We start from the raw sequence: 15259 nt of genomic DNA, 5'->3' as shown, positions 1-15259 counted from the left end.
GACTACTGCTGCTGCTAAGTCGCTTCAGTCGTGTCCAACTCTGTGCGACTCCCTAGATGGCGGCCCACCAGGCTCCTCCGTCCCTGGGATTCTCCAGGCAAGAATACTGGAGTGGGTTGCCATTTCCTTCTCCAATGCATGAAAGGGAAAAGTGAAAGTGAAGTCGCTCAGTCGTGTCCGACTCTTCGCGACCTCATGGTCTGCAGCCTACCAGGCTCCTCCATCCATGGGATTTTCCAGGCAAGAGTACTGGAGTGGGGTGCCATTATTTCTTAATCAACAACTTAAAAAATATATATCATTATTATGGATATATATTTTTTAAGTTGTTGATTAAGAAATAATAGTATTTACAAAGAGTTGTAGTTACAGACTACAATTCTTTGTAAATACTATTATTTCTTAATCAACAACTTAAAAAATATATATCCATAATAATGAGTAAAGAATGTATGGAAATATTTTATAAATGACATAATTTGGAGAACATGGGGGAAATTCCTTTTTCTCATTCAGTTCAGTTCAGTTCAGTTGCTCAGTCATGTCCGACTCTTTGCAACCCCATGGACTGCAGCATGCCAGGCTTCCCTGTCCATCACCAACTCCTGGAGTTTACTCAAACTCATGTCCATTGAGTCCGTGATGCCATCCAACCAGCTCATCCTCTGTCGTCTCCTTCTCCTCCTGCCTCCAATCTTTCTCAGCATCAGGGTCTTTTCCAATGAGTCAGTTCTTCGCATCAGGTGGCCAAAGTATTGGAGTTTCGACTTCAGCATCAGTCCTTCCAGTTTTTCAGGACTGATTTCGTTTAGGATTGACTGGTTTGATCTTCTTGCAGTCCAAGGGACTCTCAAGAATCTTCTCCAACAACACAGTTCAAAAGCATCACTCTTCGGCGCTCAGCTTTCTTTATGGTCCAACTCTCACATCCATACACGACTATTGGAATATTTCTCATTAGGAATTGGGTTGAAAACACCCGGAGAAGGGGATTTGCTGCATCCTCCTGTGATGATCTGGGAATTCTTGCCACTAGAAACCTTTTCTTCTTCTCTGGGTCTAGATTTAGATCCCTGATTGTTGTTCAGTTGCTCAGATGTGTCCAGCTCTTTGCAACACATGGACTGCAGCATTCCAGGCTTCCCTGTTCTTTACTATCTCCCTGAGTTTCCTCAAACTTATGTCCATTAAGCTGAAGACACAATCCAACTATCTCATTCTTTGTCACCTCCTTCTTTTTCCACCCTCAATCTTTCCCACAGTCAGGGTTTTTTCCAATGAGTCGGCTCGTCCCATCAGGTGGCTGGGCATTAGAGCTTTAGCTTCAGCATCAGTCCTTGAATAAATATTCAGGGGTGATTTCCTTTAGGATTGACTGGATTGATTCCTTGCTATACAAGGGACTCTCAAGAGTCTTCTCCAGGACCACAATTCAAAAGCATCAATTCTTTGGAGCTCAGCCTTCTTTATGGTCCAACTCTCACATCCATACATGACTACTGGAAAAACCAGTAGTCTTTGACTATACGGACCTTTGCCTAACTTTGACTAGACAGACCTTTTGTCAGCAAAGTGATGTCTCTGCTTTTTAATATGCTGTCTAGGTTTATCATAGCTTTTCTTCCAAAGAGCAAGCATCTTTTAATTTCATGGCGGCACTCACTGGCTGCAGGGATTTTGGAGCCCAAGAAAATAGTCTGTCACTGTTTCCATTGTTTCCCCATCTAGTGATGGGGAAGTGATGGGACATCTGCATATCTGAAGTCATTGCTATTTCTTCGGGCAATCTTGATTCCAGCTTGCATTTCATCCAGCCCAGGATTTCATATGATGTACTCTGCATAGAAGTTAAATAAGCAGGGTGAAAAGAAATAGCCTTGATGTACACCTTTCCCAAGTTTGAACCAGTCTGTTGTTCCGTGTCTGGTTCTAACTGTTGCTTCTTCATCCACATACAGGTTTCTGGTAAGGTGGTCTGGTAGTCCCCTCTCTTCAAGAATATTCCTCAATTTGCTGTGTTCCACACAGTCAAAGGCTTTGCTGTAGTCAATGAAGCAGAAGTAGGTGTTTTTCTGGAATTCTCTTGCTTTTTCTACAATCCAATGGATGTTGGCAATTTGATCTCTGATTCCTTAGCCTTTACTAAATCCAGTTTGTACATCTGGAAGTTCTCAGTTCACATATTGTTGAAGTCTGACTTGAAGGATTTTGAGAACTACCTTGCTAGCATGTGAAATGAGTGCAATCGTGGGGTAGTTTGAACATTCTTTGGCATTGCCCTTCTTTGGGATTAGAATGAAAACTGACCTTTTCCAGTCTTATGGCCACTGCTGAGTTTCCCAAATTTGCTGGCACATTGAGCGCAGCACTTTCACGGCATCATCTTCTAGGATTTGAAATAACTCAGCTAGAATTCCATCACCTTTACTAACTTTGTTAATAGTGATGCTTCCTAAGGCCCACTTGACTTCGCAGTCCACCATATCTGGCTCTAGGTGAGTGACCACACTGTCATGGTTATCTGGGTCATTAAGATCTTTTTTGTAGAGTTCTTCTGAGTATTCTTACCATCTCTTCTTATCTTCTTCTTCTTTTAGGTCCATACCGTTTATTGTGCCCATCTTTCCATGAAATGTTCCCGTTATCTCCAATTTTCTATTTTCTATGTACTCTGCATAGAAGTTAAATAAGCAGGATGAAAATGACTTTATTTTTTTGGGCTCCAAAATCACTGCAGATGGTGACTGCAGCCATGAAATTAAAAGACGCTTACTGCTTGGAAGGAAAGTTATGTCCAACCTAGATAGCATATTCAAAAGCAGAGACATTACTTTGCCAACAAAGGTCCGGCTAGTCAAGGCTATGGTTTTTCCTGTGGTCATGTATGGATGTGAGAGTTGGACTGTGAAGAAGGCTGAGCGCCGAAGAATTGATGCTTTTGAACTGTGGTGTTGGAGAAGACTCTTGAGAGTCCCTTGGACTGCAAGGAGATCCAACCAGTCCATTCTGAAGGAGACCAGCCCTGGGATTTCTTTGGAAGGAATGATGCTAAAGCTGAAACTCCAATACTTTGGCCACCTCATGCAAAGAGTTGACTCATTGGAAAAGACTCTAATGCTGGGAGGGATTGGGGGCAAGAGGAGAAGGGGACGAGAGAGGATGAGATGGCTGGATGGCATCACTGACTTGATGGATGTCTCAGTGAACTCTGGAGTTGGTGATGGACAGGGAGGCCTGGTGTGCTGCGATTCATGGGGTTGCAAAGAGTCGGACATGACTGAGCGACTGAACTGAACTGAACTGAACATAGAGGAGATCTCTAGCCTTTCTCATTCTATTGTTTTCCTCTGTTTCTTTGCATCATTCACTTAAGAAGGCTTTATCTCTCCTTGCTTTTCTTTGGAACTCTGCATTCAGATAAGTATATCTTTCCTTTTCTCCTTCGCCTTTAGCGTCTCTTCACCTCTCAGATATTTGTAAGGCCTCCTCAGACAACCATTTTGCCTTGTTGTATTTCTTTTTTTGGGTATGGCTTTGATCACTGCCTCCTGTACAATGTTACAAACCTCTGTCCATAGTTCTCAGGTATTCTTTCTATCAGCTCTAATCCCTTGAATCTGTTTGTCCCTTCCACTCTGTAATCGTAAGGGATTTGATCTAGGTGAGACCTGAATGGCCTAATGATTTTCCCTACTTCCTTCAATTTAAGCCTGGATTTTCCAACAGGGAGCTCATGATCTGAGCCACAGTCAGCTCCAGGTCTTGCTTTTGCTGACTGTTTAGAGCTTCTCCATCTTCAGCTGCAAATAAAATCAGAGTTTGATATTGACCATCTGGTGATGTCCACGTGTAGAGTCATTTCTTGTGTTGTAGGAAGAATGTGTTTGCTGTGGCCAGTGCGTCCTCTTGTCAAAACTCTGTTAGCCTTTGCCCTGCTTCATTTTGTACTCCAAAGCCAAACTTGCCCATTACTCCTGGTATCTTTTGACTTCCTACTTTTGCATTCTAATTCCCTATGATGAAAAGGACATCTTTTCTTGGTGTTAGTTCTAAAAGGTCTTGTAGGTCTTCATAGAACCAGTCAACATCAGCTTCTTCAACATTAGTGGTCAGGACATTGACTTGGATTACTGTGATATTGAATGGTTTGCCTTGGAAACGAACTGAGACCATTCTGGTCCTGGTTGAGATTGCACCCAAGTATTGCATTTTACACTCTTTTGTTGACTATGAGGGCTACTTCATTTCTTCTAAGAGAGTCTTGCCCACAGTAGTTGGTCTTCCGAATTAAATTCGTCCATTCCCATTCATTTTAGTTCACTGATTCCTAAAAGATTAATGTTCATTCTTGCCATCTTCTATTCGACCACTTCCAATTTACCTTGATTCATGGACCTAACATTTCAGGTTGTGCTTTGGCTCAGCCTCTTCATTCTTTCTGGAGCTATTTCTCTTCTCTTCTCCAGCAGCGTATCTACCATCTACCAATCTGGGAGTCTTCATCCTTCAGTGTCTTATTTTTTTGTCTTTTCATACTGTTCATGGGGTTTTCAAGGCAAGAACGCTGAAGTGCTATGCCATTCCCTTCTCCAATGGACCACATTTTGTCAGAACGTTCCACCATGACTCATCTGTCTAGGGTGGCCCTACCCCTCCTGGCTTATAGTTTCACTGAGTTACAGAAGGCTGTGATCCATGTGATCATTTTGGTTAGTTTTTGTGATTGTGGTTTTCATTCTGTCTGCCCTCTGATGGATGAGGATAAAAGGCTTGTGCAAGCTTCCTAATGGGAGGGACTGGCTCTGGGGAAAACTGAGTCTTGCTCTGAAGGGCAGGGCCATGCTCAATAAATCTTGAATCCAATTTTCTGCTTATGGGTGGGGCTGTGCTCCCTCCTTGTAATTTGGCCTGAGGCAGCCTATAGTCTCTAAGGTAGGGCTTTGTGTTTTTCCAAATCCTATAACCTCCAGATCAGCCTAATGGCTAGTGAAATTTGCTCAGTCTTGTTCTCTTGGTGACCTCATGGACTATACTCAGTAAGTAGGTGCCCTGTATATTGGGCACCTACCAAGCTGGGGAGTTCATCTTTCAGTGTCACGTGTTCACGGGGTTCTCCAGTGAAGAATACTGAAGTGGTTTGCCACTCTCTTCTCCAGTGCAGGGACTATACTGTCCACGGAATTCTCCAGACCAGAATACTGGAGTGGTAGTTGTTCCCTTCTCCAGGGGCTCTTCCCACTCAGGGAGCAGCACCCAGGTCTCTCACACTGCAGGCGGATTCTTAGAATCACCCTTTTTCCTTTGTTCAGGAAGGAACTCAGACGGAGGCTACTTAATTTTATTTCGAGTTTGCAGGATCTAAGGTTTAAATTTTTCTCTTTTCAAATCTCTCATGATTTGCTGTAGACACAGTCAGGAATGGGGGTGCAGACAGATGGTCAGAGGCTCTCCTCCCGGACTTCTAGCCCTCTTCCCTCACAGGCTTCCCAGCTGGAAACCCGACGTGCTGTAAGGACTGGGTGCAGAGGCACAACAGTGGATGCTCCCACCTCCCTCCCCCCGGTCTCCCCTCCCCCTCTGCCTAAGGTAAAGTGCAGCTCGAGAAAGATACTGCCGCTGGAAAGAACTCCTATTAGATTTACAGGCTTGCCCGGGGCTATTGAGTCCTGGCGGGTCACCATGGAGACGCAGCCAATGGCTGCGTCCTCGCTTGCCATTGGCTGGGGACTCTGGCGCTGGGGATATAATGAGCCAGCGCGGTGCCAACAGTGCTCTGGGTGGGTAAGTCTCGGTGACTGAAGCCAGCTCAGCTCAGCGGAGCAGATTCGAACCGAGAAGGGCAAACTCATCGAGAGGGCGTCTTCGGGACCATGGAGAATGGGTAAGGCGGGGACGAGACCCAGGGGATCCAGGAGGACCCTGGGGAGAGGAAATGGCTATCTTCGAGCCCTGAAAACACAGCACTCTGGGTCTCGAGATTGCCAAGAGAGGGAACGAGTGCCCCGGAGATTCAGAGAGGCCTGGCTCGGAGCATGGTATCAGGGGCAAAGCAGCAGAGCGGTGGTGCGGCCGGCCCTGGCAGGGGCGCGCGCGGGAATCGAGCAGGGTGGCGCCATCAGAGCAGGAAGGGGACGGGTTAGTAAACCGTGGACTACTCCCTAAAGGAGCCGGTGTGTGTGTGCGTGCGCTGGGCCGCGCACTTATTGAAGCGAGTATAGACAGAGCGTGCTTCTCCACCCCACATATCGAGGAAGGGGTCTTCTTAACCCATATGCTCCTCACTGATTCCGATTCGAGAGTGTGGGTAAAGCCGCGAGGTACTTTTGGTGCCCGTATCTAGAGTTCGTCCTTCGGAGGAGAGAGTACTCCTCGTCCCTCGCGAACACTTCTCTTCCCTCCTAGTTGGAGGTCCAGTTAAGTTGCGGATGGCCTCTCCAAGAAAACGAAATTCTTCCTCATGACAGATCCTTCCCATTCCCTGCCACCCCTCCCCCACCCATACATCCCACCCCGCACTCCCTTGCGCCCTTGCCTTTGAAAACCTTTATTTCTGCTTTTGTCCTTGAAATCCCTACCCAGCGTTAGGGATCACGGTGGCTTCAGGGTGCCCAGGGATTCGGGGCATTTTGGGATATTGATGGCTAATGAGGAAGTCCTGTAACCTGTGGCTCGGACGTGCTTGATGGGCCAGGGCTTCACAATTATTTTCCTTTCCTTTGCACCTTTTGGGGATGATATTTGATTAATTTTTACCATCTCACTGCTTTTCTCATCTCCATCAGCCTTTGACCCCAGTTCTATTGCCCCCACCCAGTCCCTTGCCCAGCTACTTGCCTAAGGGTAGCCCAGTGTATCGGAGAAGGCAATGGCACCCCACTCCGGTACTCTTGCTTGGAAAATCCCATGGACGGAGGAGCCTGGTGGGCTGCAATCCATGGGGTCGCTAAGAGTCGGACACGGCTTCACTTTCACTTTCAGTTTTCACTTTCATGCACTGGAGAAGGAAATGGCAACCCACTCCAGTGTTCTTGCCTGGAGAATCCCAGCGACGGAAGAGCCTGTTGGGCTGCCGTCTATGGGGTCGCACAGAGTTGGACACGACTAAAGTGACTTAGCATAGCATAGCATAGCCCAGTGTATGGTAGAGTCATCTAGTTTCCAAGGCAGTACTTTGGGAAAAAAAAAAAAAGTTTTCCTTTGGCGGTTTGGTTAGTTAGTTGTGTTCAGCTCTGTCACACCTCAGTCTCCCCACCTCCCTTCTTGTTTTTTTTCCAGATAAATATGAGAGAATTCGACTAGAATTGTGAGAAAAATTCCCAGTTGATTCTTGGGGGTGTCTGGTTATGTCTTTAGGTCTCTGAAAGGTAAAGGATCTTGGATCTTGATGAAGAAAAGGAAAGATGGGAGAAGGCAGGGAGGAAAAATACAGGCAGGGGGAAGAGTTGTAAAAAAAAAAAGAAAAAAAAAAGGTTCAAGTTCTGTGGACCTATACCATGATTTTATGGACTCAAAGGTCTTTGGAGCTTGTTAGCAAGTTTTTAATTTATTTTCAAACAGAGCCTATACAATAGGTGAGGCCAATCACATTCCCTTGCTTTACCCTAGAGAAAAGAATTAGAAGCACAAGTTGACTTGCTTAAAAAGACAAAATTGGGACTAGAATCCAGATAGAGTTCTGCTTCCCTTAGGCCAGAATTATGAAACCTGGTTTTCGGATGAAAATTACCTGAGGCACTTTTGTAAGAAATAGAGATTGTGGGGCCTCTCCCCAGAATGATCAATCTGTAGAGGTGGGCTCCAGAGTCTGTAGTGTTCACAAGCTGCTGCTGAGAAACTTACACAGGCAGTTCTCCCCCAGCTCTTGACAACCAGAATTGTGGCCTGGATTTGCTTCTTTGTGCAGTAGCTTGGTCTAGCTCCTTGGCCAACTTCTGTATCCCTTGTCATCTTGGTACCCCTGTCAGCCTTTCTACACTGAATGTTATTATTTTATGATACTCTTGGGTTGGGAGTGAATCTCACTTTGGTTCTCCATTTTTTCCTGCTAGATTTACATATGAAGATTATCAAGACACTGCAAAATGGCTTTTGTCTCACACCAAACAGCGACCTCAAGTGGCAGTGATCTGTGGTTCTGGGTTAGGAGGTCTGGTTAACAGATTGACTCAAGCCCAGACCTTTGACTACAGTGAAATACCAAACTTTCCCCAAAGTACAGGTACTGGCAAAGGGAAGGGGGGATGAGACTGAGGGATTCTGATGGGATTGTGATGGGAGGGCAACGCTTCTATACCTGATCCTGGGTATCCTCTATAGCATTTGCCGAGCAACAACTGTTGTGAGAGAGGGAAAAACCCATCAAGAATCAGAATGACTTTAGAAAGAAAGTCCTCCAGTAGAAACATTTTAACAGACAGAGCATGTGTGTGTGTCAATGGTACTGTATGATGACATATTTCCTATGCCTAAGGACGCAGATCCTTAAAGCTTTACATCACTTCCCATAGACATCCTTTCCCCACACACACCGTAGTCAGCACATCCTCATACACCTCGCTCATTTCTTTCAGTCTGCATCCTAAGTGGAAAAAGAAGTGCCTGTAACCTCCCGGGACAAAGTCAGCCCCCCACCCTCACCCTATCTTGTGTGTTCCTACCATTCTCAGTCTCCCCAGCTCTGGCTCCAGTCCTAGAATAAGGCACACACTGCTACATACCAGCAAATGAACACACTGACTGCCATGTTCTCGCAGACAAATACCCAGGTAATATATGAAAACACAAGACTCGCTTCACACTGACCTTTGTTGTGGGTGGGGAAGGGCCCCCTATGCACAGTGGAGCTCTGAGGGATCTGAGGAGAGTGTATCCAGCATCTCAATAGCAGCCAGAAGCTCCAAGGCCAGACTTCCCTGGAAGTCCAGTGGCTAACACTCCACAGTTCACTGCAGGGACTGGGTTCCATCCCTGATTGAGCAGGTTTCTCATGCCAAGTGTGAGGCTTAGAGGAGGGTCAGGTGAGAAACGGCCAAGTTTACTTGGCCAAAGACAAGGGTAGTTTATTTGGTTTAATTATTAATTTCTCAGGACTAACTTCTGTTGGTTTATTATTAATTTTAAATTTTGTCAACTTATTTTTTATACTCTCTTTGGGTTTTCCTAACTGTATCACCTCTGCTCTATTACAGGTAACTTTTTTATATGCTCCTCAATCTCTGAGTACCCCCTGAACTCTCCCTCTTTGTTTTGGTTCTTCTCCCAGACCATTCATTCCCTTTAGAAATGTTAGATGAGAGAAATAGTAATAATTGTTACTATGTCTGTGTGAGGAGTTATCTTTGCAGTCCCATGCCCCTACCTCTCACATACAGGGCATGTATTCCCACGGGACTATTTTGTGAGTCACAAAAAAAGGTTTGTATGGGTCCAGTGTCAGCTCCTTTCCTTGTGCATAGCCTTTTTAGGAAGCTAGGCTATACCATGAGCTTCCTTTCACAAGTGAGGAAGCATATAGCTTAGTTATGTTTATAAGAATATGCATTTTGAAACAGAGGTCTATGATTACAACACTCACTGCATTCATTATTACCCAGTTACTCTATTTTTACCCACTATTCTATTACCCACTTATTTCTTTTATTCTCTTGCCTTATGTCTTTCTCATTCTTTTAAAGGTCTTTAAAAAGTAACTGGTGTATATTCACATTAAACATCTTTACCCCCATCACTCTAATCTCAGAGTGTACTTGTATCTAAGTTTATGATTAATTTCTGTCTCCCCCACAGTGGCTTCCCTGGTGGTTCAGTAGTAAAGAATCCACCTGCAGTACAGGAGACCCTGATTCAGTCCCTAAGTCGGGAAGATCCCCTGGAGAAGGGAATGGCAACCGACTCCAGTATTATTCTTGCCCAGAGAGCCCCATGGACAGAGGAGCCTGGCAGGCTACAGTCCATAGGGTCACAAAGAGCTGGACACGACTGAAGCGACTGAGCACACCCCCAGCAGACTTAAACTTTCTGAGAGTGGAGAGGATGATGTTTTCTGTTGGTTAATTATACCCTCACATGTTGAACACAGTGAGTCGGGCCAGTGTAGGTGCTCAGGGGATACGTGTTGTATGAAAGCATCATTCCATGCATTTCCTTCTCTTTTCTGTATACAGTGCCAGGTCATGCTGGTCGACTGGTGTTTGGGATCTTGAATGGCAGAGCCTGTGTGATGATGCAGGGCAGGTTCCACATGTATGAAGGCTACCCGCTCTGGAAGGTAAAACAGGGGCACAAGCCTGATTGGGTCTGGAAGAAGGGAGATAGAGCTCTCTCTCCTATTTTACTACCTAGCTGCTTAGGCAAGGTAGATTTTTGGTCCCCTCCTTTCTCTTCTTTCATGATGTATGTCATGTTTATCTGCATGGGTGTATTGGTAAAATTTTAAAGAAAACTCTCTGATGTTTTATCTTTCGCTTCTAAGGTGACATTCCCAGTGAGGGTCTTCCAGCTTCTGGGTGTGGAGACCCTAGTGGTCACCAACGCAGCTGGAGGGCTCAACCCCAAATTTGAGGTTGGCGATATCATGCTGATCCGTGATCACATCAACCTACCTGGTTTCAGTGGTGAGAACCCTCTCAGAGGGCCCAATGAGGAAAGGTATCTATCCTGCTTCTTTTTGTTTAGATGGGTCAGCTTGGGAGAGCTCCCTGAATTCCATTAATCTGACATAATCCAACCTGTGCTCTAGGTTTGGAGTTCGTTTCCCTGCCATGTCTGATGCCTACGACCGGGATATGAGGCAGCAAGCTCACAGTACCTGGAAACAAATGGGGGAGCAAAGAGAGTTACAGGAAGGCACCTACGTGATGTTGGGGGGCCCCAATTTTGAGACTGTGGCAGAGTGTCGCCTGCTGCAGAAGCTAGGGGCGGATGCTGTTGGTGAGAAAGGGAACTTGGCTGGTGGCTTCGTAATTTGGGGAGACTTTTTTGTTTTGTCTTTTTTTTGGCTGCTCTGCAGGGCATGTGGGATCTTAGTTCCCCAATGGGGGATTGAATCTGCAGTCCCTGCATTGGAAGCACAGAGTCTTAAACACCTGATTGCTAGGGAACTCTCTTGACTTGGAGGCTTGAAGAGAGGATCCTGGTAAAATAGGTTGGAAAAGAGTAAAAGATGGTAGATTTAGCTGATACACTGAAGGAGGGGTCTGCTTTAAGGAAAGATTGAATTTACTGACTTTAAAGGGATTGGGAGGTTTGCACTGTGGCCTCAACCCACCACCCAGCACCAAGGACTTTAACCAGTGTAATGCTAATGTGAGAACTGTCCACTGTGTTATAACTGTTTTTGATTATTTTAACAAATATCATAGGCACCTTTTATACCTCTGGCTAGAAAATAGAATTGCAACGTTAGAACTGACTTTAAAATGATCACAAGCAGAGATAGAAATAAAGTATTGCAACAGTGATATTATAAGAAATGTGTAAAGCCCCCTGAAGCCCAACTCTTGGGTAACACAGAACAACCTAAGCTTGACACTAGTTTAGCTGCTCCTTTGGACGTTTTCTTAGTGTCGAATTGTCAACGAGGTGATGAATGGAGGTGAGGCTAAGGGTCATTTGGGGATTCTGACAGTTGGTTTCCCTCTTTCTTCACGTCAGGCATGAGCACAGTACCAGAAGTTATAGTCGCAAGACACTGTGGACTTCGAGTCTTTGGCTTCTCACTCATCACAAACAAGGTCATCATGGATTATGAAAGCCGGGCGAAGGCCAATCACGAGGAAGTACTAGAGGCTGGGAAGCAAGCTGCACAGAAATTAGAGCAGTTTGTCTCCCTTCTTATGGCTAGCATTCCACTGCCGGGGCACACCAATTAACCAGCCCCGGAGTGGGTTGGCCTCTCCATTATGGGATCCGAGGAGCCGCTGCTTACTTCAGCCCTTGCTGGAGTCACACGCCTCTGCTTTAGGTGACAGCAGAAAGGAGGGTCACCTTCCCTGCCTCTCCCACCAGACCTTACTGGTGCTGAGCCCTCTTCTGGTCGGTTTGTCATCTCAAAATGATTTCCACTCCTATTCCTCTTCAAGAACTGGAGCCCCAGCCCTAGCACACATCCCGGGCTTTGGTTTGGGGCCCTCGAGCTCAGCACAGTAACTATTACTGGCTTAAGATGGTCCTCTCACATTCCTCGGGGCTCAGTTCTGCCTCCTCAGAACATTGGAGACCATACAGGGAACAGCCTATTATTCCTTTTGGATTTTTACGCTTTTGTATTTTGAATAAAGAGAAAGATGAAATAATTTCTTCATTTTTATGTGATTTGGGATAAGGTTGGGATATGGACCGAGAGTGACATGGAACCAATCATGAGCCCGTATTTTGTTCGACTCTGTGCTTCTCAGACAGCGAAGAGCTGAGATGAGGTGGTATGTGAATTCGGGGTAGGATGAAGGAAAGGCAAAGAGGGGAAAGTGAGAGGAAGTGCTAGAAGATAGGAAAGGTTAACTTCGGGCACATGATGGCGACTTCCCTCGGATCAGTCTTCCTCTGCCCCTTTGATTTCTGGTAGTTTCTGTCTACTCATGAATATCTGAATTAGTTCACTGACCTCAGCTTGTGTTCCATAGTTGCCACTTCCTTGTTAAGCCCTAGTTGTATTTCCTATTGATTTCCTTCGGTTCCCTCACCCAAACACCTGCCATAATTCACAGCAGCCATATACTCCTTCACTCCATTCTCACAGTGCAATGGCAAGTACCCTTTTCTCTGCTGCCCGCCACGCCACCGCTGATGAGAGTGCTGCCAGCCCTTGCGAGGCTGACTCATACCCTGGCCTCTTCTCTTGGAGCAGCCCTTTTCCTCCTATTGCTTTCTTCCTGGGCATTAGCCTTCTCACTCTGCTTGATCAGAACCTCCCTGTGACATAAGCCCAGGCATGACTCGTTGGCTCACTGAACTCTTTGTGCTTATCAGCTTGCCTTCAGCTGGCTGGCATGTTTGAAAGACATACTACTCCCACCTCCTCAGGCCTGTTTGCCTTTTGGTAGAGGGTAGAGCTGGGTGAGCCTCCAGAGGTGGTTACATTTCAATTAGTAGTAGTATAATATGGAAGAAAAATTTTGGCAGGAAAGCTTTCCAGAACTCTTAGAAATAATCCTTTGTTTAGTAACTGACCTACTTAGCTGAACCCAACACAAAAAGCATCCTGGAGGGGCACTATGACTACTCTTCCTTTCATCCATTCATCTTTTCATCAAGTTATTGAATATTTGTTTAACACCGTTAGCTAAGAGAATGTTCAGTTTAGAATATAAAAATGGTCTTTTCCTCTCAAGGGCCTTACAGTGCCCTACAAAAATTTTGTTGTTCAGTCTCCAAGTGGTGTCCAACTCTGCAACCCCATGGACTGCAGCACCCCAGGCTTCCCTGTCCTTCACTGTCTCCTGGTGTTTGCTCAAACTCATGTCCGTTGAGTCAGTGATGCCATCCAACCAACTCATCCTCTGCCGCCCCCTTCTTTTGCATTCCATTTTTCCCAGCATCAGGGTCTTTCCTACTGAATCAGTTTTTCACATCAGATGGCCAAAATATTGGAGCTTCTGCTTCAGTATCAGTCCGTCCAATGAATATTCAGGATTGATTTTCTTTGAAATTGACTGGTTTGATTCCTTGCTATACAAGGGACTCTCAAGAGTCTTCTCCAGCACCACAATTCAAAAGCATCAATTCTTTGGAGCTCAGCCTTCTTTATGGTTCAGGACTTTGGACCGTATGCTCTTTGACTATACGGACCTCTGCCTAACTTTGACTAGATAGACCTTTTGTCAGCAAAGTGATGTCTCTGCTTTTAAATATGCTGTCTAGGTTTGTCATAGCTTTTCTTCCAAAGAGCAAGCATCTTTTAATTTCATGGTGGCACTCACTGGCTGCAGGGATTTTGGAGCCCAAGAAAATAGTCTGTCACTGTTTCCATTGTTTCCCCATCTAGTGATGGGGAAGTGATGGGACATCTGCATATCTGGAGTCATTGCTATTTCTTCAGGCAATCTTGATTCCAGCTTGCATTTCATCCAGCCCAGGATTTCATATGATGTACTCTGCATAGAAGTTAAATAAGCAGGGTGAAAAGAAATAGCCTTGATGTACACCTTTCCCAAGTTTGAACCAGTCTGTTGTTCCGTGTCTGGTTCTAACTGTTGTTTCTTCATCCTCATACAGGTTTCTGGTAAGGTGGTCTGGTAGTCCCCTCTCTTCAAGAATATTCCTCAATTTGCTGTGTTCCACACAGTCAAAGGCTTTGCTGTAGTCAATGAAGCAGAAGTAGGTGTTTTTCTGGAATTCACTTGCTTTTTCTACAATCCAATGGATGTTAACAATTTGATCTCTGATTCCTTTGCCTTTACTAAATCCAGTTTGTACATCTGGAAGTTCTCAGTTCACATATTGTTGAAGTCTGACTTGAAGGATTTTGAGAACTACCTTGCTAGCATGTGAAATGAGTGCAATCGTGGGGTAGTTTGAACATTCTTTGGCATTGCCCTTCTTTGGGATTAGAATGAAAACTGACCTTTTCCAGTCTTATGGCCACTGCTGAGTTTCCCAAATTTGCTGGCACATTGAGCGCAGCACTTTCACGGCATCATCTTTTAGGATTTGAAATAGCTCAGCTAGAATTCCATCACCTTTACTAACTTTGTTAATAGTGATGCTTCCTAAGGCCCACTTGACTTCGCAGTCCACCATATCTGGCTCTAGGTGAGTGACCACACTGTCATGGTTATCTGGGTCATTAAGATCTTTTTCGTATAGTTCTTCTGTGTATTCTTACCATCTCCTCTTACCTTCTTCGTTTAGGTCCATACCGTTTCTGTCGTTTATTGTGCCCATCTTTGCATGAAATGTTCCCCTGTTATCTCTAATTTTCTATTTTCTATGTACTCTGCGTAGAAGTTAAATAAGCAGGATGAAAATATATAGCCTTGACCTACATAGAGGAGATCTCTAGCCTTTCCCATTCTTTTCTTTTCCTCTGTTTCTTTGCATCATTCACTTAAGAAGGCTTTCTTATCTCTCCTTGCTATTCTTTGGAACTCTGCATTCAGATAAGTATATCTTTCCTTTTCTCCTTTGCCTTTCGCATCTCTTCACTTCTCAGATATTTGTAAGGCCTCCTCAGACAACCATTTTGCCTTGTTGTATTTCTTTTTTGGGTATGGTTTTGAATACTGCCTCCTGTACAATGTTACAAACCTCTGTCCATAGCTCT

At 45.1% G+C, this 15259-nt stretch overlaps 1 protein-coding gene across 1 annotated transcript; it reads left to right on the top strand.

The window, feature by feature from the left end:
- The first annotated feature begins 5725 nt into the window (after window positions 1-5725).
- On the top strand, window positions 5726-12293 carry LOC129621129 (purine nucleoside phosphorylase). Its single transcript, XM_055537193.1, has 6 exons — window positions 5726-5881; window positions 8049-8218; window positions 10164-10267; window positions 10472-10647; window positions 10739-10929; window positions 11653-12293. Exons 1-6 carry the CDS (start codon window positions 5871-5873, stop codon window positions 11868-11870), a joined length of 870 nt encoding a protein of 289 aa, XP_055393168.1. The 5' UTR covers window positions 5726-5870; the 3' UTR covers window positions 11871-12293.
- The last annotated feature ends 2966 nt before the right edge of the window (window positions 12294-15259 follow it).

This window comes from Bubalus kerabau, chromosome 10 (assembly GCF_029407905.1).
Source record: "Bubalus kerabau isolate K-KA32 ecotype Philippines breed swamp buffalo chromosome 10, PCC_UOA_SB_1v2, whole genome shotgun sequence".
Lineage (NCBI taxonomy): Eukaryota > Metazoa > Chordata > Mammalia > Artiodactyla > Bovidae > Bubalus > Bubalus kerabau.
The sequence above is the reverse complement of the archived record's forward strand: the minus strand, read 5'-3'. Positions and strand labels throughout refer to the sequence as shown.

What these genes read in the sequence shown, in the direction of transcription:
- LOC129621129 (XM_055537193.1), top strand. An exon ending in AAACTTTCCCCAAAGTACAG is followed by an intron (nt 8,219 to 10,163) that starts GTACTGGCAAAG and finishes TTCTGTATACAG; the next exon opens with TGCCAGGTCATGCTGGTCGA. An exon ending in AGAGGGCCCAATGAGGAAAG is followed by an intron (nt 10,648 to 10,738) that starts GTATCTATCCTG and finishes CCTGTGCTCTAG; the next exon opens with GTTTGGAGTTCGTTTCCCTG.